The sequence below is a fragment of the Chiloscyllium punctatum genome, chromosome 36 (assembly GCF_047496795.1).
Source record: "Chiloscyllium punctatum isolate Juve2018m chromosome 36, sChiPun1.3, whole genome shotgun sequence".
In the NCBI taxonomy this organism is placed as follows: Eukaryota; Metazoa; Chordata; class Chondrichthyes; order Orectolobiformes; family Hemiscylliidae; genus Chiloscyllium; species Chiloscyllium punctatum.
The window spans coordinates 919,873-947,581 of record NC_092774.1 but is presented as its reverse complement, the minus strand read 5'-3'; the positions used below and the strand labels follow the sequence as shown (position 1 = coordinate 947,581).

At 41.7% G+C, this 27,709-nt stretch overlaps 1 protein-coding gene across 1 annotated transcript in view; it reads left to right on the top strand.

Moving 5' to 3' along the window:
• The window catches only part of LOC140461064 (scavenger receptor cysteine-rich domain-containing protein DMBT1-like), a 41,758-nt gene extending 15,146 nt beyond the window's left edge, over window positions 1-26,612 (top strand). The window contains exons 6-14 of the mRNA XM_072555848.1: window positions 366-613; window positions 2,995-3,045; window positions 8,025-8,109; window positions 13,172-13,204; window positions 13,885-14,199; window positions 14,764-15,078; window positions 19,145-19,462; window positions 25,987-26,454; window positions 26,539-26,612. Coding sequence (XP_072411949.1) covers window positions 366-613; window positions 2,995-3,045; window positions 8,025-8,109; window positions 13,172-13,204; window positions 13,885-14,199; window positions 14,764-15,078; window positions 19,145-19,462; window positions 25,987-26,454; window positions 26,539-26,612 — 1,907 coding nt within the window. The remainder of the gene's footprint in view (window positions 1-365; window positions 614-2,994; window positions 3,046-8,024; window positions 8,110-13,171; window positions 13,205-13,884; window positions 14,200-14,763; window positions 15,079-19,144; window positions 19,463-25,986; window positions 26,455-26,538) is intronic.
• Window positions 26,613-27,709: the final 1,097 nt, after the last annotated feature.

Here is a 27,709-nt window from a genome sequence, read left to right as displayed (position 1 = left end):
TGGCTTTCTCTGTTGCAGGCTGTCCAGATCTGTTTCGGTCTGCCTTTGGCTGTCTCCCAGATACACAGTTGGAATGTGTCTCAATATCACGTCATGGATAACCACCAGTTGATTGGTGGTGATCTCCGCTGGCCATTGCAATGTGCCTTACAATGAAAACATTGAGCAGCAAAGTTAGCACGAACGGGATGCAGGGGTTCAGAATGTTGTGGACTAACTCGAATGCCTCCTAAGCTGGAGAATTGGTAACGTGCACCCTGATGAAAATAACCAGGAGTCGTTCTGCATCCAATACCCGCCAATTAACATAAAGTACCAGAAAAAAAATTCTTTAAAAAGTTCAGCAAAGACATTGTTCCCAGAAGCACAGCCGCCGTTTCTCACGGCAATGTTTAATTTTCAGCTTCTGGCAACAACGAGCCACAATTTGATCAAAAGTGAAGCTGACCGTGAGCCAGACAGAATCAGTGGCTGCACAAAGCAGGACAGCTTGGCTATTGCACCCGGGAGTTTTGCGAACGGAAGTGAACTGCTCACGTTAAAACATCGAAATGTGTCTCAATCTCAGATCAAGGATCGCCACCAGTTGGTCGGCCATTACCATCGCCGCCAGGTAAAGAGTGACACTTTTGGAGAGACGACATTTCATGCAGGATAGTATCATAATCGTCAGGGCGCTAACTGTGAGGAATGGAAAACAAAGAAACAAAGATGAAATTACACACGTGACCAGGATAAATTTGTGTAGTTCAATAAGAACATATTCAGTTCTTTTATCATAATGACCTTTCAGAAGATAAATTAAATTACAATTCGCTATAATAAATTACTAGGAGTTAGAACCCACCAATAATATTCTTCTACATCTCCTTTCATATCTAAAGATTGTGAAGATGCTGCTCTTTTTCAAGGTTTTGTTGTCCTTGTTTTATTTTCCAGACGTTCTGATACGTCTGGAAAGATCTACTTGAAGAGGCTTTTATCTTTATCTTGGAACACTCCAACAATGAAAAGAGAGTTGTCAGTTCTCCCAGTTAAGATTTTTCTTCCATTTTTCTTTTAGTTTTAGCTGGGGATCGAAAGAAATAGCTCCATAATGATTCCCCCACACCCCCACCCCACATCATTCTCCTGTAAGAACTTATGTTTTAATTTAACTTTTAGTCATGGGGTGTCTATCTCGGATGTTGCTTGAAATCTGTACAGTTCTTTGTTAAGTTGTGTTTTGGTGTCGGTTGTCTTTTGAAATATTTATATTATTCTAAATTGGTTTTCTTTTGTTAGTGTGTAAATATATTTTGTTTTATTTAAAACTGAGTGTTAGCTACATCACTCCTGGAATATCGACTCTACACCTGTTTGAAACAACTGGTGAAGTTAGGGCCTGTGGTAAATTTTTGAAATATTTTGAGGGTTTTGGCCTGGCCCATAACAAGATTCTACGGACGTTCAGATCCAGGTATGACTGATGCTGGAATCCCACTCCCTTCGTGAAAGTATCAGCTTTCAACAGATCCCACCAGGAAGCCCGGATCTGAGACTGCAAATCTGACCCGACAGCCATCCGATCCCACGGTGACCCGACCCAGCCTCAGCATTGAATTGATTGTGAGGTGGCGAAACCAGCCCTGGACTGAACTCCGACCTTTCGCCTCATCATCTCCGGGAATGCCCTGCCCTATCTGACCCGATTCCCTTATCTTCTGAAACAGCAGATTCGCACCACCGACACACTGGGGACTGCCCACATGTGTGAACACTCCCAGAAAAGAGTAGGACGGGCTGGTGTGACTGAAAGAACATCATTTCAAGTGCTTCCCCCTCCCCTGGCATGCTCCTAGTTGATGTCCAATCAGTAGGAAACAAAGCAGAAGAACTCAGCAGTGACTTACTTTCCAGTGGGAGCTGTAAGACTGCAGGCTGATAGCTTCTCCATGCACTACATGGAAGAGTACAAAATCTTGCGTAAGGTGAAGGGATCTGCCTCCTAACCAACACATCCAGGTGCTCAGATGCGATTATCCTGCCGAGTTACTGCTCACCAGAGCCAGAATATCTCACCGTGAACTGCCATCCTTACAACTAGCTGCGCAGGTTCTCCTCCACCATTCTGACAACAGTCTTTGTAGCATCCCAGGGAGAGGTAGAAAATGCCCTGGATGAAATTTACCCCACTACCAGCACTCCAGAAGCAAAACTCCACACGAACTTATTGTGCCAGGCGATTTCAAACAGGCCAAACTCAAGAGGCTGTAACCAACGAATACCAACGTGTCTGCTGCCCCATCAAAGGAGGGGGTCGAGAGACAGGGAGGTTTGTGGCGTGTGGAAGATTCTAAAGAGATCGGAAGAGGGAGTGGCTGTTACAAGCCGGATACTGGCAAGGGTTGATCATGGTTATTTGAAGAGCCAGTACAGACACGATTGGCTGAACAGCGTCATTCCACATTGCAACGCCATTGTGTTTCAGCAATTGTCAGATAAAGAGATTTTCTCAAAGCGCACAGTGTGATTCTTCGATCTCAGTGCACGTTTCTTCTAACTAAATGGACTTCAAATTCGTTTATTCTGACATGCTGAAAATGTTCTCTTATGCATTTCTGTCATTGTGCCAGGATTAATGGAAATGTGCATCACGATTTAAAATTTAAGGTTTGACATATTTACAGATTCCCTGTTGCTGTGAGCGTGGTGCTGAGATGAACTTGTCCTGATGATATACTAAATGGGATGATTTGGAGCCTCAATTCTCATTCCGAATTTACTGCGTTCTCCATCTGAGTGCTTTTATTTTAAAGACGAACCTGGCTACAACGCTTGAGCACAGAATTTACCACGGTTCCAGGTGTTTCCTGTTGATTCGACAGAACGGCAAGACGCACACTGACTGTTCTGTGGTTCTGCAGACTCAAAAGCTACTTTTTCATACATTAATCTTGGCAAATTTCAAATTATGATCTGCTGTGAAACCTGTTTTTGCGTGTCTTTTAACAGCATTTCATGGCTGCTTGTAGCAGTTCATTGCTTGGGAGTGTCCTGAAAACCGTATGTGTGTCTGTGTATTTTGCTTCTCCCTGAATGATCAGATTTCTTCAGATTGCCTTCTGTCGTAACACAACCACTTTTATTGTGACATTCTGCAGCAGCCCTCTGAGACATGTTTCAGGACGCTGTCACATAGACAAATAGGCCAAAACAGCACAAGTTCAACTGATAATTATTGATAATGTAACTAAACCTAGACAAATACGCTAAATGCATGCAGTTCCGTAACCATGGCAACACAATCAAATTTCTGACGAGTTTGGCGATTTGAACTGAGAACAGAAACCACTGCAGACACTTGAGGCAATTATGATTTGAATGTTTAGATTCCATTCACTGTTATTCAGAACTGGAGAGGGCCGGATAATGCTGGCTTATGTGTAGTTCATCTAAGATGCTCGAGGGAAAGAGATGTAGGGAGGAAGCAGAGAAAAAGACAGAGACAGGTCTTATAATTGTGAAGGAGCGATATGAATTCTAAATCGGTATTCATGATAAGTGTGACATTCAGGAAGTCACTGATCGGAGTACCTACAGTTTATTCCCTGAACACTTATGTATTTTACATACAACCATGGTCCCAACACTCACCCTTCATAACGTCACTGATCACAGACTTTCAGGGAGACAAACAAAACTACACTTCCACAACTTTCTTTGTCTTCTGTGATCAATCCAATTTTGTATCACGCACTGTGTGATCTATGTGGGTTCCAAAATAAGTGGTCAACTGTGAGAGGGTAATTGGACACGTTGACCGTTCTTTCCATGTCTCTGTACTTGTAAAGTCCACAACCAGTGCGGAAAATGGACCACATGTGTTCCTATGTAAACCACATGACAAATCCAACCAGGCCAACTATTGTCTAAACCGCATTCTCTCTGTCAGCAGGATTGTGATTGAAGGGTTCATCAACAGTGCTGTCAAACAGGAACGGCATAGACAGTCTGAGTTCCACCAGAGCCACTCAGCTCTTAAGCAAACACCAGAATACTGCAAAAATCAGCATATCTCTCTGCATCTGTGCAGATAGAAACACAGTGTTGGAATACTCCCCAAATACTGGACTGGGTGCAACTCCGATAAAATTCAAGAAGCTTGACCCCATCCAGATGAAAGCAGCCCGAGTGACTGGGGCCACATTTCCCATTAAATTCCATAGACTTCACACTGGCAGGAGAACTATGAATGAGTACAATGACATCCCAATCTTTTTGTGAATTCCACTCTCCCATCACCCTGTGAGTGACGAAAACTCTGCCACCCGTATCGAAACGGCGCACCGATATCCTAAGATCATGACCCCTTTTCCTGGATACTCTAAACCAGATTAAACATCAAACCTACATCGTGTTTTTCAAGGCCAATAGAATTATTGACGTTTCAATGAGATCCTCACCAAGGAATATGGACCCAATAAATCCAATGTTTCCTTTCAGGACAAATCTGCACTGTTAGAAATCAGTCTGGCAGATTTCACTGCAGCCATTCCAACGCAATGCACTGTACCTGAGGCAAGGCGTTCTCAACGGCACACAATAACTCAAGGGTCTCTGCAACGTCTTGTGCAAGCACTGTGAAAAGATGTCTTTACTCTTGGACTGAACCCCTTGTTCAAAGAAGGTCAAATTCGCACTTACCTTTCCTTGTACTTGTTTCCTTGCTTCCAGTTACGGGTGTATCAGGTCATCCACCTCTCTTTGTTCGTCATCACTAACGGCATGTTTGGTGTTCTGTTCTCTCCAAATTTCTGTTCAATGTCACTTACCTTACACTGATTCAAATTTGACTGCATCTTTCATGTATTTGCTCACTGGCCCAACTCATCCTGTAAATATTGAAGCGTCTTCTCATCATCAAACATTGCATTGTCACCTTTGATCACTCTCAGCCAAAATAGCTGAAATGTGTTGTGAATGGCTCAGGTCCCAGCGTCGATTTTCCATACACTCCATTGGTCCCCTCCTTTCACTGAGTATGCGCTATTTTTCCTGCCTATGAACCAATTCTCCGTCCTGGTAAGTATATTTCCTACAATAGCTTGTGCTTCAATTTTGAACACAAGTTTATTATGTTGGATCTTTACATCGGTCTTCCAAAATCCGTGAACACAACATTGACTAAGGTATCCAATTTTCATATAATAGTTACCCACTCAAAAATTGTAGCGTTCTCAAACACAATTTCCATCCCATGCATCATGACAATTTTGCCTGATCCCAATTGAAGCACATTTTTACACTGCTTATGGTAAACACTGTCATGTCCTTAGTACTGCCTTAATCACGACAGCCTGTACATCGTGGTTTCTCCCTTCCTCAAATTTAGAAATGTTAGTTCACATTTTGCATCCCTAATCTGCCAGATTTGTGTTTTTTTTTCAGAATCTGCAAACTTTTGCATTGAGATAGATCGAAACATGGATTGATTCTACTGCCATTTCATTTAGCCCCAATAAATGCATTGACCAGGCCCCCCGCCACATTCCCAAAGAAGTCCTTAAGTCCAAAATGTGAAATCTTCTGCACCTCGAATGCTGCCTGACCACCTGTGCCTTTCCAGCACCACACGTTTCGACTCTGTTCTCCAAAATCTGCAGTCCACACCTTCTCCAATGTATTGACCAGTCTGTGTACATTGATGTACACTATGTGTACTCACAGAGTAGTAAGGGCGTGGAGCGCACTGCTTGCAACAGTAGGACACTCGGCAACATTTTGGGCATTTAAATGGCCATTGTATGAACATATGTATGAAAAAGAAATACTGTAGCATAGATATTTTTCCACATATCAGCGCAACATCGAGGGCAGAAGGGCCTGCATTACGCTGTATTATTCTATGTTCTGCACTCTGTAGATTTAAAGTCACAGTTGCCATGATGTGAGGCCCCGCACGTTTGAAAACTGAGGCGTATCAAGAGGAAATCTGATATTTCGCAAATTTGAAAGATTGTGCAATGTTGCTGTATTACACTGTATCCGTCCCACAGGAGCTGGCAATGATAGGAGGAAAATCAACGTAATTTGACATTTGAAAAGAATTTTCAGAGGAAAAAAAAGGAATACAATAATTTCCTCTCGCAAATACGTTGCTGAACAAATTCGATCAAATGATAATGATTAGTTAAATATTGGTAGGTATACTGAGAAAGATGAGTGAAGCAGTTTGTCAGAAGACAAATAGAAATCAAGATCTGTGATAAGAGACAATATGATCCTTGGGGAGCTACTTAACATTTCTTATAAAGTTGTTTCAATGGTTATCACTTTTTGTATCATTGAAAAGTGAAACTAAAAGCAAAGGCAAACTTTTGAAGAAGAGACCAAGTCAGGCAGCATCTGTGTGCCCAAAAGGCGAGGTAATAGTTTGAATACAATGTGACTGTTCCGGAGAATGACAGTTTTCAACACTGTGGACGGAGGCTGAGGAGGAGAGACTGGAACAGATGGTCAGCGTGCTCAGAGAATAAGACAACAGGCCGCTAATTATAGTAAAGTACAGAATAAAGTCTCAGAATAGGTTGTGTCAATTGGGGGAGAGGAGGTGAATGTTGGTCTGCTCTGCTGAGACCAATGCTGACAGGAGACGGATAGACAAAGATGGAAAGGGATGACTTGTAATCCAGAGAAAGGATAGATTTTCTGCTCGGAAGTTGTTGGACTCCATTTTGAATCCTGAAGACTGAACAGTGCAGAAGTGGAAATTGAGCTGTTTCTGCAGCTGCTCGAGGAGATGTTGACGTGCACAGTGTCTTCAATGAATCAGTAACCAATAACCTCCTGTGATAGTGTGATTATATGATATGGATTCCGGAGTGAGGACTCGCTTCCAAGTTAAAATCTTTAACGTCATTGATCTCTCAAGATGAGCTGATTTTTGGACCCAGGTGTCTTTGTGCCCATTAATGGTCACATCACTTCTCATTGGTGTAGAAGACAGTGTTCAGTTCACAGTCCGCACACATCACAATCTATTGGTTGTTGGAAAGAAACACGGGCCTCTGTTCAAGCCGTGTGAAGGAACTAACAGTGACAGAAATCGAGGAGTTACTTGATACATGAACTGCTGCTCAATGTCTGTGAAACAGCACTCAGCTAATGTTCAGATTTGATCTGGTACCACCAGCTGGGACGATGATTGTAACCCTGGTGAACTTACTTCTTCTGCAGCTATTGAACTGTGAGTTATGGTTTACTGAATCCATTCTCTTAAGCATTCATGGGCCAATAATTAGTGACATAGATGTGGCAACAATGTCATGGTCAGTCTGTGCAAGATAGAATATTGACATGAAATGGAATAAAAAGTATTTTGTCTTCATTTCTCTATGACTGTTTCTGTGGTGTCAGAGCTCCCCAACCTCCACCCTCCCTTCCTCCCTTAAACTTCCAATCCTTGCATCTATTCGTAGCTTCTGTACAGCTCACAGTGTTGAAGATCTACTCACACAATTCGGGTGTGTTTGGAAACTGTGTCTGTCGCTGTTGTAAACGGTGTGTGTATCCAGGAAAACTGCTTAACAGTATCTAACTAATTTACTAGTCAATATTTGGGAGAATGTAAAATAGAAGCTGATTATTTTGAATTTCTAGAAACTTGATGTGCCACTGATTATGGTCAGTATTTCTTCTCTTTACATTCCAATACTTTCTCGATCGTGATGCATTTATACAGCGCCGTTTCCATCCTCAGTGAAACAAAGGAGCTGTGTGCCACAATGATACATTTTGTGTTTGAGACAGTCCTGTAATTTTGGAATCATGACAGATAATTTGTTCCGAGAGAACTGTTGGACTGATTGCTGTGATAAAGGACCCAGTTAGCTGTTCATCTGCGAATAATTGAAGGGTCACTTCACGCAAAACTACAACACTGCTTTTTGTCCAAAAATGTTGCGAGATCTGCTAAGTTATTCCAGAAATTTCTCTTTAGTTTCTGATTTCCAGCACCCATTTCTTTGATGTTCTTTTTTCAGCCAGTTTTCTTATTCACTGAATTTGATCGAATGATCGTCACTGCCCAGTTCAACATCAATAGCTCCATTTCTGTACCAGATAGTGGTTAAAAGTTCAGTCTTTGCCGAATGATGTTTTGTTGCGAAAAAAGAAAACTTTATTCATAAAATAGCTCTACATGCTTGCATAGTCCCTGGAACGGGTCATTTCTGTACAGTAGTCAAAAAGTGTAGTACTGGAAAAGCACAGCAGTTCGGGCAGCATACGAGGAGCAAGACAGTCGACGGTTCGACCATAAACTCTTCATCAGGAAAAGAGATCTTATTTTCAAAGCGTCGACTGTCCTGCTTCTCCGATGCTGCTTGTATCGCTGTACTTTTCAAGCACCACCCTTTTTAACTCTGATCTCCAACATCTGCAGTCCTGACTTGCTCCTACTTGTGTACAGTACTGTATGACGGAAATAGCAAACATTGGAGTTTGACTCTTTTCAACAAACACACGAAAGGCATCTCTTAATTGACTTGACTGTATTTATGTATATTTGAAGCATTCTGCCAAATGACTTGAAGAGTTTGCTCAGAGACCAACCCGATTGGTACACCTGTCGTCTATTCCCGCAGAGACTTGACGAGGCACACATAGGTGTTCCAGCTATTCTCAGGATCGTACTGTTCATTCAATGCTGGTTTTATGCTCTAACCGGTGGAAATGTGTTTGACCAATTCGCTTTCTCTCTCAGGGGCAAGACTGCTGCATATTAAGGCAAGGTTGAACATGACCACATTTTGCTGGCAGTGAGATCTGCGAAGATTTTAATTTATTTTAAACGTGTTGCCAAATCTCTGGTGAGAGTTAAGCCAAACTTAGTTTTAGAGAAGATCTGAACAGAAATATCGAGGCACTTTACGCGTCTTGTCTATTTTTGACTTTTATTGTTCCCAGTGTTATCACTTCAGGCAAGAAAAGAAAGAAGCAACTTTCAGTCTCCTCAAGAAAATCTGAACAACTGGAATGGTTGTCAGTGACATTTGTTTGCACTGGATTCTGTGGTAAACAGTAAACTTAGTGTCAGGAAATCAAGCATCAATGCTGAGTCTACTGTTGATTGACCTCATGCACACATGGACAATTCTCTCAGATTATGCCTATATTCTGTATAACCATGGTGTGATAGTATTCGCAGACCTATGTTACTTGCAGTCATGTGCCCTGTATTCGAGATTGATACAGAAATGACATGTCTAAGTAAACGCTGTTCACGCCATAATTTTCATCTTGCCAAGAACTGAAATATCCAGAATGAACCCTTTGCCTAATTTGTTCTTGAGTGATGAATATGTTCGGGGACGATTAAACTTACGAAATTAAACCTGTGACTCTTTTTCTATATATATTTTTTAAAAATATATGGCTCGGCCAGCATTACTGAAAATCCCAACTTTGCTGTGTCGATCTAAGTTCATGATCCACTTGATCCATTGAGGATAGGGACTTCAAAATACGTGAAGATGAGTATTACAGAATCTTCATCAAACATTAGTCAGTAAACAACTGTGTCATTCAATCAGGATGGGGACTTATAAGTCCAGTACGTTAATTTTCCGTGTGCCCTTATAGATGGTGAGCCAGCAGTTTTGTTAGATTGCGTGAAGGAGCTTAGTTGAGTTGTTGCAGTTAACTTTGATGGCTCCAGTTCAAAACGGAACATTGGTGATGAATGCTTTAAGTTGTTAAGCTAATCTAAAGGTTATACATGTTGTTGATTTGCGACGGGTGCCGCGAGCCTTTCAAAGTATGGTCCAGTTTAATGCAGCAATGTAAGTAGCGAATATTCTTTCACAGTCCTAACTTGTACAATCAACAATTAGGGAAGCACATGGAATATGACCGGTTCAACTTATATAAACCAGTTCAAAATTCACCTCCTACCAAAGTAATGAAAATCTGACTTCTGAATCCACTGTTGTTATTTTTACAATTCTTTATTTGTCAAGAACAAATAATTGGGAGAAGTACTTTTTGGCAACATTTTTCAATTAACAGTTTTCTCTTTTACTGAGATTTGAATTCTTTATTCTCAACTTAACTCTGCCACACGGGTATAACGCAAAATTTAATCGATTCCTTTATGCATCAACGAGCGAAATCATATCAACTGGGAGTTGAATAGATTGTTTCCTTTCTAAGTTTAGTAATTAATATATGTTCGGTGTCAATTCTCATTCAAAGATCACAACAATTCCGCATTTTTGTTGGTGTCAATACTTTTATTTCTTTCGATTTCCCACCTCGTTTTACATTTCATTGAATTATTATATTTCAGTCAACTTGAGATTATTTTTTGAAATCTAAATAAATGCTGAAAACAATTTCAAAAACGGTGATCATGTCCCTCATGTGTAGTTGAAACAGACTGGAAATCAACTTGCCATCTTGCTAGATATCGCGTTTCAGCTTGAAGTATTTAGCAATCTGTGTTGGTGAAATAGTGTCGTCGAACTGGGGAAGGAGCGGAGAGTGTTGAGAGCATTGATTCTGGAGATGGGCGGGTTCGCTTATGAGGAGAAGACCAGAATTGCACTTAATGGAATTTAGAAGAATTAGGAGGGAGTCTTATAGAAAAACATAAAATTGTGAAGGAAATAGATATGACTGAAACATGGAGGTTGTACCCACTGGGGGGTGTGGGGCGGGTAGAAAGTACCACAACCATTATATTGAGATTCTGTGGAATTCTCTGCTCCGTGAAACAGTTGAGGCAGAATTGTAGGATGTGGTTTAGTCAAAGATATATGAAGTTTTGCACTGTACAGGAGTTTAGGTTTTATGTTGAATTGGCGGGAAAGTGTAACTGAATCCAGGAAAAGATCAGCCATGATCTCATTGAAAGTGGAACAGGATTGAGGTGGCAAGTTCCTTACTCCTGCTTCGTTTTCTTATGTTTTTTGTGCTCTTGTATCGAAGTGAAGTGTGCAGGACACCGGCATTGCATTGACTCTCGCCTTCGTCCACGTCGAATATTGTGTCTCCCACAATATTGCAAGAGAAATATAGCGTAGACATTAAATTTTGCAAAAGTAGTTCAAAGGGCCATTGGAGTTACAAATCAACGAAGATTATTCCATAATTACACACTGTCTCAAATCGCAACCACTGGTGCTTCTGCAACCTGAGTATGCTTCAGTTCTCCTATTAGTTAGGGTGTTCATTATGATGCCACTGATCTGACGTGGATTTTTTGTTTTCCAAAACTGTCCAGTTAGTGAGGAACATCAAATGTCTGATATATCTCATTAAATGTAACAGCCTGTCTTGTACAACCTTATGCAGTGCTTCAAAAGATTTTCAGAGTTGTGTATATCTCCTTCGTTCTACTAAACTAACAGAGCTCTTGAATGTTCGAGTATCTTGACATGTACGTAACAGTGTACAAAGTAATAGATTCAAATTCTCACCAATATATCAATTACAGAAACGTAAATGGGACAGAACATGTGATACGATGAGTGGTTCAAATCAGTCTGATTAAGTGCAGGCTCAGAAAGGGCAAAGCCTGAATGTTTTTTTTGGATGAATGAGGGCAACATCCCAGTAAACGGATCAGACTGCAATGTACTGTTTTCGATTTTAAATGTTCGTTTTCTACCACTAAGTACAACAAAAAAAAACAAGCAATAAAGATTTACCATTGAATTGTAGCGATATTGCACACACAACGTAAGGAGGTAAAACGATCAGTTACATCGGTGAATGCAAAGGATATGAGACGTTGTGTATCAGGGATTCAATGAATCAGTGTGAGTGACCATGTGTTAACACATTGACAGGTGGCCGGTGTTGTCTGATTGCCTGAAAGGAGAAATGAAATTATCCCGAGAACCGAAGCAAACAATTCGAGATGTTTAGAAGTTTCAAAAGTAGCATGGTAAAGAATTCGCAGGAAAATAAAAATCAACAAAAGTTAGCTAACTTTGGAAGAAATTTTAACTTTATTAAAATTGGACATCCAGTTGAATTCCATTTTCAGCTTGGGAGAGGAACAAAATATATAATTAATGAACATCATTAACGGGACAAGTTCAGTAAATTCCTAATCATTTTCTGCAAAAAAATGACAATAGGTGTTCATCACCATCCTGTCCCCAGTGCAGAAGACCGTGGGTAAAAGATATTGACAACGACAATTTTGGGGGAATAAGGAAAGGTAATGGAACAAATTCAGCAGTTTGCACAAAGAGGTTCCCAACGGCACTTGGACCGCATGATCTCCTTCTTTTATTGTGACAAGTGGTTTGTAGCCAGTTACATATTCAACCGTTTCTTTTGATCCACCAAAAATCCTTATGTTCTGGAATTAGGGAAAAGGAGAATTCCTGCTGGATATTGTCGATGACTGAATCTCGTGATGTTGCCGCCATGTCGATAGGGGAACAGGATAAAGCCGAATTTTAACGGTAGTAAATGCAACACTTTAAAAATAAACATACTTTCGGCACTTAGTTGCTGACGAAGCACTGTCAGTCAATGTGTATTTCAGCATTGCTGATTGAATAAATTTCTAAACTCCTGAAATCTTTGGATGGGGGCACCTTGCCATGGTCACTGGAGAGCATTCCTGCTGTCGACGGGGATCATCACAATGTTGAGTAAGTCGGCAGTGCAGTAACAAACAGAAAGGTCATCGGGTTGGCAGTGTGCCTCTCTGTGTGGAAACAATTCAGATAAATGTAGAAGAAAGATGACAATGTTTGATCCCTGCTGTAAATATATTTCCTGTGGTGTCGGTATTGCATGTAAGGAGGATGTCAAATTTCCAAATATCACACACTCAAAGGGTCATATCACGGAGACAGGCCCTTCCAAATAATATGTTCCATGCCGACCAAAATGTCCGCCCACATTAACTCCATTTCCCTACACACTGCCCATGTTCTTCTGAACATTTTCTATCCAAATATTTGTCCAAATGCCTTTAAAATGTTCTTTACATATCTGCCCCAACCATTTCCACTGGCAGCTCATTCCATGTGCGAATCACCCTTTTTTAAACAACTTTATTTCGCAAAGTACTGATAATTATTGCCCGCAGCTGTTGCATTTATTTTCTTTATTCTTCAGCATTGCGTTGATTTTTAACACTTTAATTCCCTTCTCTCTATTTCAGACAGACTGGTCGATACCCAGGCCAACAGTGCAGGTAATCACATGTTATTTTTCCAGGGATTGGAATCCGTATATTCTGATGTTCCTGATCAAATACGAAGTGCTGGTGATAAACAGCATGTGTTAATGCTCACTCGTTAATCAGCTGTCTGTTCATAACAAAAAGGGCGGTGGTTGCACGACTTCTTAAGGTCTCTCATTTCAGGATTCGTTGGGGGGGTAGGAGGGTGTAAAAGAAGCGGTTCCAATAGACCCTGCCAGTCTCAGACAGAAAGACAATACATGGAGACGCTATGAAGATTCATCTGCACACACAGTGCTGCTGTCGGCAATGTGTATCAACGATTTTACTCACTGTTGCGCAGTGACGTCATGCTCACATGACCATACAGGCGGAAGTACATTTCAGTTTCAGATATTCTTCGTGTGGCTATTGTGGGTATTCGCCATTCAGCGCGCCCACATCCCACGAATGAGGAATACAAACCTTCTCATGGAAACATTTGCCTGATCCTCTCTGTGAGTGAGAATTTTTTTTAAAAAAACGATCTTTGCCTTTCACCATCTACAAAACATATCCTAAGGGATATTGCGATGGTGTGTATTTTTACCGTGTTCACTGGCATTGCATCGTGAGCGTGGAATGCTGGCTGCAATACAGAGCTTTCACAATTGTACATTGTTCACTTTGATTACCATTTCTATATTTTACAGAGACGGTGAGTCTGAGACTTGCGAATGGGGGCAGTCCTTGCGCTGGCCGAGTGGAGATTCACTACAGGGGACAGTGGGGGACAGTCGATCATGATCTTTGGGACCTGCCAGATGCTGCTGTTGTGTGTCGGGAGCTGGACTGTGGGACCGCGGTCTCTGCCCCACGTGGGGCTCACTTTGGACGAGGATCCGGACCCATTGTGACCTGGGATGTTCAGTGCTGCGGGACCGAGCGCGCTCTACGGGACTGTCAATCAGAGGAATGGAATCACTACAGCATGTCACACGACAATGATGCTGGTGTCGTGTGTTCAGGTAAAACAAAACTGCTGTATTTTCTATGTAATATTATCAAATTCCGGGGCTGGCTGTCAAAACAGAAAAGGATGTGATAACTGTCCAATACTTATTAACATAAAAACAACAGAATCACTGGTTTATTCAGTATCATTATTTAAACTGTTGAATACTTGACGGTAATGGGAGAGGGAAGTACCTGTTACCCTTTCCACTCCGGTGAAGGGGCAGGACAGGTGTCCATTGTGATGTCACTTAAAGCCACATTGAGAGAGCTGCACCGCTGGAACTATCAGACTTACAAATCAATGTTTAATGAGATTCAACATTGTGTTGGATGGCACAATCACTTTGTATCGTTTATTTGCTGGATGAAAGTCGCGTTAACTCAAACAGCTGAGGGTCAGGATTCTGGGGAATGAACATGAATGGGGTCGACAGGGCTCCAAAGCCACACAGATTGATGGAACAATTTATATCCGAAAGTGCCAGATCTGCTATTAATCAAATGAATGATCATCATTCAATCATCTGAGTTCTTTTTGTTTTAGCGTTTTTCTGATTCAATGCTTTTCTTTTCAGACCACATCAGTCTGAGGTTGGTCCAAGGAAGTTCCCAATGTTTCGGCAGACCAGAGGTCCTGTTTGGTGACACCTGGAAAACAATGTGTGGTCTTGACTGGGATTTGAAGAACGCCAATGTGATTTGTGCGCAGCTTCATTGTGGAGTGGCCGTGTCTGTTTCAAGCACTGCTCATTCTGGAGGCAGAACTGTACTCATGGGGACTGAGGTCTTTAAATGTACGGGCAATGAGACTCAGCTGGGGAAGTGCCCTCGGTCTTCAGACACTCACCAGGATTGCAGTGGACACAACAATGTCACCCTGATATGTTCTGGTGAGTATCGGTGTAATGTAAAAAGAATGAGACACTTCGAATTAATGTTTGTTAGAATGGTGGTGCTGGCATTGGGGGAATTGCTGTAAAAGTGAGAAATCTAAACTAATCCTCCTGCCTTCCCATGCTGTCATGCACGAATTATAAAGTGGTAAAATAGACACACTAGTATTGGGAATGAAAATGTTTCGAATGCTTTATAACTGTATTGAGAAAAAAAAAATTCTTGGAGTTTGTAAACTGTCTGCACCCAACCTATTTTATTGTTTTGATTGTCTAAAAGTCGAGCATTGCCGATAATATTATGCATGGGTCAATGTAGATATATTAAGGTGAAAATCAGACAATTACCTTTTTGACAAGCCAATAGATTGTCTTTAGCTCTATCTGCCCTGTAAAAGATTTTAGGACAGCATTTCTAACCTGTTTGGAATAATTGTACATCGATCATCGAAACAATTTCACCAGCATGACTTTCTAACTAGCAATGATTTACTGTCTGAAATCTATCATCATGGTCAATCATTTAAACATGGTATCCTGAACTATTTATGGGAGGCAAAAGTGATCCAGCTGATTCCCTGGTGTTTGAAGTTTGTTTGAGTTTATCTTGCCATAATGATATTGTGGGTTTTACAATAGTCTCTATACTATCACTGCCTGATTTACTGTCATTCAAATGTGCACGGCACTTTTTTGCCACAAACCTTAACGTTTGTCCCCGATGTTTTTCTAAGAAACAGCTCCCTGGAGCAGTTTTTTTTTTCTTTACCTGCTTTCGTCCAGTAGTCATACTCAACTGTCACAGCTGCTGAAGCCCTAAGCCCTAATGTTTAAGTGCACTTCTTCAAAAAGTGAAGAATGAAAAAGTCAAAACCTCACAATACATTTTTTTCATTAAATTACTTGCAGTGTGGAAACAGGCCCTTCGGCCCAACAAGTCCGCACCGACTCACCGCCCACACAGACCCATTGCCCTACATCTAACATTACGGGTAATGTAGCATGGCCAATTCACCTGACCTGCACATTTTGGACAGTGGAAGGAACCCGGAGCACCCGGAGGAAACACATGCAGACATGGATAGAATGTGCAAACTCCACACAGACAGTCGCCTGAGGCAAGAATTGAACCCCGGTGTCTGTGAGGAAGCAGTACTAACCACTGTGCCACCATGCCGCCCACGCATTGCATGTCATTTTCCAAGCTGCCAAAACGTATTCCCTCAGTTGTCTTTGCAATAAGTTTCATCTGCCACATGTCTATCCGCTGTATGTCCTTCTAAAGTTGGTATCTGCCAAAATTAATAGTTTCAACTTATCAATATCTGCCACTATGAGCTAATTTTTAAACGTTACCCTGTTTCCAAATGCAAACTTGCTCCCCTCTACAAAAAAAATCACAAATCCAAAGCATCTAATTGCTTTCCTTACTATGCCATGTGACTCTTAGTAATCTCTCCTTTCCGATATTCAATTTGCAAATTGAGTTATTTACCTTTCTCGAATATAGTTAAATGGTTGAATTGCAAAACGCACACATGAGGCAGAGGGTAGCACCAGGTTGGGGAAACAAGATTAGTAGATTCTGAGGTAAGATGACAGTCGAATGGCCTCTTCTGAATCTTCCCTGATAGGGAACGGTTAGCTCAGTTATCCGAATAGCTGGGCTGTGACGCATGGTGATAACAACAGTGGGAATTCATTACCCCCACAATCTGAAGTTGCCATGGAGTTCCTAGCATTCTCAGCTCACTACCCATCTTAGGAATGGAGACCATCAGGTTAAATCACCACCAGTCATCTTTCTCTAGAGGGAGAGCAGTCATCAAATCAATCCAGATCATGGAGCATCGGAACTGTCACACGTGTCCAGGCAGATTCCTCATGCATTATTAATACTTTTCAAAGACAATGACATGTAAATAATAGGAGGAGGAATTGTTTGAAAGTGAAAATACATGCTTTCTGTCAGAGGTGTTGCTACGGAGTAAAGTTCTCAGATTTCAAACACTTATGAGCCACCTTGTTATGCCACAAGAGTTTGGAACGTTCAATCTCCCTTTTAAATACCGACCAGCAATCTTTATTTTTCTCAGAAGTTTTCTTTTCCAAATTCCCTTGACAAAAATTTGTGCAGAATGGAATTCTCATTTTTGTCAAGTGAAAACTATAGATTTTCGATAAGTGATCAAGTTAGGCTTTATGGATGAAGACCGGAGGGGCAGAGAGTGAAATAAAGCAGGGCTCACGCCCTCTCAGCTAAGACCTAATTTAATGTTTTTTTTTGTTGAAGAAGTGAATGCATACCAATGCTCCTGAATGTCTGAGTAAAAGGAGAAGAGAATTTCTGCAGATAATGTAATTTCCGTGTATAATAACCAAAATTATTCGAACTTAAAGGGGAACCAGGAGTATGACATTATGTTGTAGAAATCGTTGCTAACATGAAAAAAATTCCTTAAACAGGAACAAAGCAGGAAATACGGAAATCCATTTGCATGTGCAGCTCGTGCGATGCATTACAATGACTCACACCGTTATGCTTCAGTTCTTTCTCGTCGGATGAGAGGATTCGCTTCCAAATTTAACACGAGGAAATATGAACAAAATTGCTGGAGAATCTCAGCAGGTCTGATAGCAAGTTCGGAGAGAAATCAGAGTCAACATTACGAGTCCAGTGATCCTTATTCAGAACTGTTCTGAATTATCACATTTTAATGAAATATCATTGCATTGTTAATTGCATAGTGTGGAGAGAAGGCAAGACCACACTTGGAATATTGTGTTCCTTTCCGTACGCCTCATTATAGGAAAAATGTTAAACCTTGAGAGAAGGTGCAGAGGACAGTTAACAAGATGGTGTCAGGACCGGAGGGTATGTCTAATGAAGAAAGTTTGAGCAGGATAGAACCAAGAAGGATGAGAGGTGAATTGATAGAGGTGTACAATATGATGAGAGGCATAGATAGAGTGGATAGCCAGAGACGTGTCTCCATGCCACACCTGTCTATTACGAGGGAGCATAGGTTTAAGGTGATTGGATGAAGGTTTGGGGGAGATGTCAGAGTCGGCTCTTTACACAGAAGTGGTGGATGCGAGGAATGCATTGCCGGCAGTGTTAGTACAGTCAAATACATTCAGGACATTTAAGCGACTCTTGGATAGGCATATGGAAGTTAGCACATTGAAGGGTATAAAGGGTAGCCTGACCTTAAAATAGGAAATACGGCTGGCACAACATCTGGGAGTGAAAGTCCAGTACTGGGCTGTAAGATTCTTTGTTCTGTGCTGTTGTGCAACCGTGTATACATGAAGTTGACCGAGTACGAAGGAAGTAATTGGGAAATCTTTTCCAATTTGGTCAGCATATCATTGAGAAATTATGTCTTTCGATACCCACATTTTGTTTTTGATGGGGATAGATGTCAGAAAGTACTACCATTAATCTACCAGCAAATCGTTATCGATACACCTTTCCAAGGCTAATATCTTGTCTTGAAATGTGTGAACAAGGGGATAGTTTTATTTTTGTTTTAATTTGGCCAGAGTGGGAAGGCCAAAAATGAATGCACTCAGTTTCCAGTACGTTGAGGGAATTCTCTTTGGATATAAATATTCGAAAATATTGGCAGCATATCAGGAGTTTGCAACATCAGAACAACCATGTCAACAAATATGAGGTTGGCAGAATTGAGGAAAATCATCACAAAAGTTGCCTGTGACAATATCTAGTCAATTAGGAATGACGGACAGAGATTAGGCAGGAAGCACTTCAATTCACTACTTCGGGGCTCCCATCAGCCCACTTCCCAAAATCCATCATGACCTGCTGACAATTCACTTCATTTCACACTTGCTCCATATCAACAGTACGCATTCCTCTATATCCCTCTCAAATGTTTGGAAAAGAATGGCGATGGTAAAAATGAAACTGTCTGAAAAGCTGTCGGAAAAGCCGTGAAAAAAATAGTTTTTTAAAAAATGGTACATTTAATTGTGATTGTTAATTCTAGAACGCTTCAATTCAGTTTAACCGTTGTTCCACATGCATTTCATGTTGCAGATGAAAATTGGTGGCCAAGACTAGTGAATGGGGGAAGCCGCTGCGATGGCCGAGTTGAGGTTTATTACAATGGAAGCTGGGGCAGAGTGCAGGACACCCTCTGGGATCTGAATGATTCCCACGTGGTTTGCAGACAGCTGGGATGCGGTCATGCCTTAGAAACTTACACGTCTTCACAGTACGAGGAAAGTGATGGCCGTCCGTGGGTGCATGATATCCAGTGTCATGGAAAGGAATCTCAGCTCCGGGATTGTTGCATCTCAGGCCCATTGAATTCGTCTGTCACCGACAGCAGTAACGTAGACATCCTCTGTTCAGGTAAGAACACTGTTCAGGTAATGATCTTCTCGTCTTCACTGGCAACGGGGGTGGTACCAGGGGACTGGAGAGTAGCGAATGTTGTGCCCCTGTTCAAAAAAGGGAATAGGGATAACCCCGGGAATTACAGGCCAGTTAGTCTTACTTCTGTGGTAGGCAAAGTAATGGAAAGGGTACTGAGGGATAGGATTTACGAGTATCTGGAACGGCACTGCTTGATTAGGGACAGCCAGCACGGATTTGTGAAGGGTAGGTCTTGCCTTACAAGTCTTATTGAATTCTTCGAGGAGGTGACCAAGCATGTGGATGAGGGTAGAGCAGTGGATGTAGTGTACATGGATTTTAGTAAGGCATTTGATAAGGTTCCCCATGGTAGGCTTATGCGGAAAGTCAGGAGGCATGGGATAGAGGGAAATTTGGCCAATTGGATAGAAAACTGGCTAACCGGTCGAAGTCAGAGAGTGGTAGTAGATGGTAAATATTCAGCATGGAGTCCAGTTACAAGTGGAGTTCCGCAGGGATCAGTTCTGGGTCCTCTGCTGTTTGTAATTTTTATTAATGACTTAGATGAGGGAGTCGAAGGGTGGGTCAGTAAATTTGCAGATGATACAAAGATAGGTGGAGTTGTGGACAGTGAGGAGGGCTGTTGTCGGCTGCAGAGGGACTTAGATATGATGCAGAGCTGGGCTGAGGAGTGGCAGATGGAGTTCAACCCTGCCAAGTGTGAAGTTGTCCATTTTGGAAGAACAAATAAGAATGCGGAATACAGGGTTAATGGTAGGGTTCTTGGTCAGGTGGAGGAACAGAGGGATCTTGGGGTCTATGTACATAGATCTTTGAAGGTTGCCACTCAGGTGGATAGAGTTTGTAAGAAGGCCTATGGAGTATTATCGTTCATTAGCAGAGGGATTGAATTCAAGAGTCGTGAGGTGATGTTGCAGCTGTACAGGACTTTGGTTAGGCCACATTTGGAGTACTGTGTGCAGTTCTGGTCGCCTCACTTTAGGAAAGATGTGGAAGCTTTGGAGAGGGTGCAGAGAAGATTTACCAGGATGTTGCCTGGAATGGAGAGTAGGTCGTACGAGGATAGGTTGAGAGTTCTCGGCCTTTTCTCGTTGGAACGGCGAAGGATGAGGGGTGACTTGATAGAGGTTTATAAGATGATCAGAGGAATAGATAGAGTAGACAGTCAGAAACTTTTTCCCCGGGTACAACAGAGTGTTACAAGGGGACATAAATTTAAGGTGAACGGTGGAAGGTATAGGGGAGATGTCAGGGGTGGGTTCTTCACCCAGAGAGTGGTGGGGGCATGGAATGCGCTGCCCGTGGGAGTGGTAGAGTCAGATTCATTGGCGACCTTTAAGCGGCATTTGGATAGGTACATGGATGGGTGCTTAATCTAGGATAGAAGTTCGGCACAACATCGTGGGCCGAAGGGCCTGTTCTGTGCTGTATTGTTCTATGTTCTATGTTCTAAGACGCGACACAGAAGACCTTGCTCAGAACTATCAAAACAGATATCTGTCTCCTGAGAATGTGTATCACACGTTCATCAGTATTAGTCCAGGTGAAAGCAGGCATGGGCCAGATGAATGAGTGTGAAAAACTGAAACTTTGCTTTTGGAAGATTCAAGTTGCAAATATTTTATAAGCCAAAAGTAAAACTGACACATGAGAGAGTTATCCGTATGGGAAGAGGGTCGAATTAAGATGAGAACTGTGTGTTTGGAAGACCTCGATTTCAATCAATAGAGGTTTTAATTAGTTGGAAGGAGTTTCTGATTCTTTGCAGTACTGGGAAGACGAAAACAACGGAATGAATTAATGAGATAATTTAATTGAAGACGAATATTTTTGTAAAACACGTGTTCTGAGATGTGAAATAGTGACACTGATATCATATGAGACGTATTGCATCAATAATGGATGTGAATTTAGGGGCTGGTGCGGAAACACTGAAGACTAGATACATGGAAATAAATGTTGAAATATCGAGGCAATGATGGCCACATGACTGATTGAGATGAACATCAGCAGTGATGGAAAATGAAAATGAAAGTAATTCAGGAAGAAATGTTTGGGTTGAGATCAAATTTCTGAAGAATGCTGAATGGATGGCTGGACAGGAAACTACCAAAATGTTCAAACGGTTTCAGAGTGAATGTTGGAGGGTTGATCATAAATTCCTAAATTAACCTTAAATTAGGTGTCTGCAAAATACTGATGAGAGAAGAGTTCGGTGAAAGACCAAAATCGACGGATGGCCGGATAGGCTAGCCAGTGGTAGATGGAAATCAATTCACATAAGTATAAGGACACACACTTGGGAATTACAAGCAAAGGAAGGTACTCTTTGATGAATTATAGAACATTTCAAAGCAGCAAACATCAGCGTGAACTTGATGGGTATGTCCAATAGATCCTTACATTAGAGGGACAGGTAGTTAATGTGGTCAAGAAGGAATATGGAATATTTCCCTTTATTGTCCAATACTTTCAGTATAAGAGCGGGGAAGACACACTGAAACTTTATTTAATTTCATTTTGGTCAAAGACAGATTAGTGAATGTGACTTTGGAATCCATAACCTTGGAGCAGCACCGCCGCACTGGCGAGGAGTCTTTTTCCAGTATCTTCCTTGGGCTGACATTTCTAAATTATGGAGATTTTGGACAGTCTGTGTTTGTTTACCTTGGGGCAGAGGAGACGGAGCATTCGAGTTTGACTGAGAGGAATAAAATTATGACAAACATCGAATGGGTAGACAACAAAGAACATTGTCTATTCAGCATTTCCTATGTGTGGTCCGAAAGGCATCTTCGTTGGTTTCCATCAGGACCATTTCCAGCTTGGTACCTAATCCTCGCCCTGCAAACTGTCGGACGCTGAATGTATTTGCACCATTTAGAAATATGTAACATTCATCCGTAATTCAACTCTTGAGCAGTTGGGACCCTCATCCTGTGACCTGGGCTACTTACAGCCCTCCTCATATCTTGCCCCCACCCCCCCAACCCCCGCTACCTGTGGCAAGTTGATTTCATTCAAGTATCTTCCCACGATGACCTACTTCGGACTATGTCCGATTACTCATCTGTTACGTATAAACTGCTTTCAATTCCATCCCAGTAAACATGCCTGACAAACGTTTTCAGTGTTTTCAGATATTTCCCAGTTAATGTGTCCATTGTTACACACCCATCTGCCTAATCAATCGCCTCCACGGTTTTCAGTGTCTTAATATCCTGTAGATGGAGAACTCACAGATCCCATTGTGGTGCAGTTAGTCTCGCTTTTGTCCATTCCAAACGTAATTGTCCCAATCTCAGGCTGGTAGTATCATTTTCCAAAAGCAAAATTTCGAAATTTCCCTTCGAAGCTTCCCTTCCTTCCTCTCAACCCAGTTTTGTTTTATCCTTTTTAGTTAACACTTCACCATGATTTTGGACAACTCAACGGGATTTAAGTTTCGGAGCTGAAATTTAACCATCCTGCTTTTAAGTTTAACCCCTTTAGCAATGAAGGGGAAAATCACATGTGTCTTCTTAATTATCTATTGCAATTACAGACTAACCTTGTGTGATTCAGGTCCCACTGCACAGCGGCGTGCTGCAATTTCTTACCATTCAAGTAGTAGTCCTTGTCACTGTTATTCCCACCGAATTGGATGACTTCACCTTCACTGACATTGTACTCTATCTGCCAGAACCTTTCCCACTAACTTGCACTATCTCAGTCCCTGTGCAACGTTTCACAGCCCTCTGCACGCATTACTCTGCCTCTCAACTTCGTGTCACATCCAAACTTTGAAACACTACACGTGGTCCCCAGCTCCAAATCATTGACGTAAACTGCAAATAATTGCGTTCCCAATTCTGATCCCTGAGACACACCACTAATTCCTGATTGCCAACCAGAGTGCCACTCATTTATTCCAACACTTTGATTCTTATTGGTGAACTAATCTACTATGCATGTTAATGCATTCTCCGAAATGGCTTGCATCTTTGTCTGATGCAACAGCCTTTTGTGCGTCACCTTGGTGAATGCCGCTTGGAAATCTAAATACAACCCACCGCCTGAGTCCTTGTTGTTCACTGTGTCTGTAATGTCTTCATAGAACTCCAAAAAATGGTTAGCCTGACTCCCCTTCATGGTCCAATGCAAACGGGATAATTGTCATCCAGATGCCTTGCTATTTCTTCCTTGAAAATAAACTCAAGCATTTTCCCCTCTACAGAAGTTCAGCTAACATGTCTAAGATTCCCCATCTTTTGTCTACCTCCGTTTTTAAAAAGTGGCGTCATATTTACTGTTTTCCAATCTGCTGTAACTGCCCCAGAGCCCATTCAGTTTTGTAAAATTACAATATCTCTTTTAGTACACTGGAATGCACTCCATCAGGGCGAGGAGATTTCTGTAACCTGAACTCCTTTAGCGTGCCCAAAAAAATCTCTAACGTAGTACTGATTGTTTCCTAACTTGTTGCCTAACTTCGTCTCTTTGTCATTCAATGGCATGTCAATTATGTCATCCACTGTGAAAACTGAGACAAAATACCAATTCAATGCCTCAGCCTTTTCCTTATATGTCCCATGACTAAACACCCCTTCTCAAGCCAAAAGTACCCATTTTCATTTGAAAGACTCCTTTATGTTATATGTATTTGAAGAAACATTTGCGATCTGTCTTTATATCCTGGTTATTTTTTGTCTCACGAAATATGTTGCTTAATTTAAAGCCTTTTTGTGGCTTTCTGTTGGTCTTTAATGCTTTCACAGTTTTCTAGTTTCCCACTGACCTTTGTCACTTTGTATTCCTCCTCTTCAATTTGATAGTCTCCCCGATTTCCTTCGGCACACATGACTGATTAATCCCTTTCCTACAATTCTTCCTTTTCACTGATGAGCATTTTGAAAAACTGCACTGAAATTCCTCCACTGTTCATCAACTGCCTCACCATAATATGTTTGCTTCCTGTCTACTTTAGAAAACACCTCCATCATTCTATTGCATATTCCCTTGATTAAGCATGGCACGAATCAATATACTCTGCTGGACTAAATGAAGAAGGGAGAGTGGATTGAATGTATAAAATTCCGTGTTTTTAATCTAACAGAACATATCCAGTTAAGGCTGTCAGATGGTGGAAGCCCTTGTGCAGGTCGAGTGGAGATTTACTACAATGGGACATGGGGATCAGTTTGTGACGACTCCTGGGATATGATAGACGCTGAAGTGGTTTGCAAACAACTGGGCTGTGGACACGTAATGGATATGTCACTTCCTTCCTCTTATGAACCGGGCTCAGGCCCAATTTGGTTGAAAGATGTGAAGTGTTCTGGAAATGAATCATTTCTCTGGGAATGTCCTTCAGTATCATTGGGTCACCAAGACGATTGTTCTCACAAAGAGGATGTGAGAATTATGTGCTCCGGTAAGGCCACGCCATTTTAGTATTCACCTTTTTTTTAATGTGAGACTTTATGGACTGTTGTGTGGGGAGTTAGGGAACATGTGCAGCAAAGATAGCAACTGAACTTAGTGCGACATGTGGCGCAGTGTTTCACACTCCTGCTTTAAAGCGCTCGGGATTCAGGCAACTGTGTGTGTGGGGTCGTATATTCTCCCTGTGTCTGCGTGGCTTTCCTCCGGGTGTTCCGGTTCCCTCCAACAATCCAAAGATGTGCAGGTCAGGCGAATTGGCCGTACTAAATTGCTCATTGTGTTAGATGCGTTAGTCGAGGTAAATATCGGTTCGGGGAAAATGTCTGGGTATGTTTCTCTGCGGAGGGACGGTGTGGACTTGTTGGGCCGAATCGCCCGTTTACATACACGAGGGAATCTAATCGGGAGAATATTCCTAGTTCAATTGCATGCCAATCTCTTCATTAAAGACATCATTAAAGGTCCGTTGTCAGTATCTGGGAAAAGTGAATATTCTCCAAACTATTCCAAACAAAAGGATTCAAGAGAAACTGTTAGTCATGTTCATTAGTTTTGTAGCGAGCGATGAGCATTGTGATCCTGTCTGTGTATCCCTCGATCGTTCTGCGGCTCTAAATCGGATTGATTCTTAATTTTCCTTAAGTGTATGTCTTCTTTATATTTTCCTCCAGATTTTCCCAATTTAGACTTAACCAATTTTTTTTAAAAATCACGCACTGAGCACACATACTGGCCACTTATTCTGAAATACCTGCTTTGTCCGTGATCTTTTGAACTGTAACCAGACTTGCAATTTGATTGCGAATCAGAATGTTTGAAATTGCCTTGGGGTTACCAAATCCAAATTGCTCTCCTCAATATTTAACAGGCATGATATCAGCCCCTTTCCCAGTGGATCACCACTTCCACTCGTTGGAATCTGAAAATCTGCTTTGACCTCAGACTTTCTATTTGCTGTCGGTTTCGGTCTTGCTCCAACCTTAGAAACTGAATCCTTCAACATTTTACCAGCACATTGTTCGAATGTCTTTTGAAATTCCGTGGACGTTGCATCTTCTGCCCTGCTTCTCCTTTAGATGTCCGTGCTTTCTGCCAAATGTTTAGTGAGGAATCTCATGTACCTTATTCATTAACAAGATCTGAGTTGAATGTCAGAGGAGAGACATGGGAATATATGGAAGACATAAATAATCTATCACCCTGGCCATCTGTTATTGTACAAACAGAGCACAAGGAGATGCGGCTGGTGAATGGAAAGAATCGCTGTGAGGGAAGAGTGGAAGTGTTCTACAATAAGACGTGGGGAACGGTGTGCTCGGAAAGTCTGGATTTCCACGATGCTACAGTTATTTGTAAACAGTTGCACTGTGGTGTCCTGGTGGATATAAGTTATGATAATAAATTATTCGGAGCAGGAACGGGACCTATTTGGCTCGGTGAGATTGATTGTCCATCAAAGGAGTCAACCCTTTGGCAATGTCAGAGAAATCCATGGGGTCAACACAACTGTAACGGCAGGAAAGATGCAGGTGTCCTTTGTTCAGGTAACACGACAAACCTTCTCAATATTCACGTGCCATTTCAAACACTGATTAATAATAGAACCAGCATCTTTGTCCTCTTTTCAGGGAGCGGTGAAATAACAGACCAGCCTCTCAGTTCACATTTCTGCCGTCAACAATCAGGTGCGTCATCATCATGAATGTGCTAACTCTTGGACCGATCTTTCTGCTTTATTCCGCATTCAATAATAATGAATTCTGTGCCACAGATTGGCAAAACAGCGTGCGCCTGGATGGAGGGAGGAGCAAGTGTTCTGGGAGAGTGGAGACCATGTGTGATACACGCTGGGGCTCGGTGTGTGGTGATTCCTGGGATATAACTGATGCCAATGTCGTCTGCAGACAGTTGGGATGCGGCTTCGCTGTGTCGGCCCGAGGAGGGCACTCTGTCCCCGAGGGTAACGATGTGATCTGGCAGAATGACGTGAAGTGTAAGGGAGGTGAATCCTTTGTGTCTGACTGTCTGTCCGTAGCACTAGCTCCAAGGCACTGCAATTACAAGGAAATTGCCAGCGTGATCTGTTCTGGTAAGCAAGATGCTGACTAGTGCCGAACAGTTATCATTATTGTGACAACTCAGTGCCGTCATTTGTCTTCCTGAAGTCAGTTTCACTTTCCTTAATATTTGTACCATCTCTTCCCCAGAATCCGATTTGTTACAAACTTCCCCTTCAACACCACCTGGAGGTATTTATGATTGAAACTATTATTAATGTTTCTGTTACCGTTACATTCCTGTTGAGTGACGTTGATGCATTTGGCACTTTCACGAATTTGAAGCTAATGTCAGTGTTTTCTTATTGATGGGTTCTTCGCAATTGCACAAGGCAGCTCTTATCTAAGATAAATCTCTTTGTCATCTCCTCCTTAAGGGCTGGATGTCCCTATTGTCGTCTGCATAATCTTGGGAGTCCTGCTAACCTGTGAGGTGTTCGTATTACTGGTGGTAATGCAGAGGAAATTACAAATGAAAGGTAAGCTCACAAGTGAGCTAATACTGAGCTATTTTTGTTATTCCACATGATTTTGGATCTTTACATTGTCATTCCAAGTTTCCATCACTTGGCCTTAATGGTGATGAATACGAGGCCTTTTTTTTAGTAGAGCATTTATCTACTAAAACGCCACCTTTACAGGCAAAATATTTAAACACAATAAGTAAAACTTAAAACCAAATCAAAATAGCATTGAAAATTTATCAAGGCCCCAAAAACTTGCAAAGAGAAACAGAATTAAC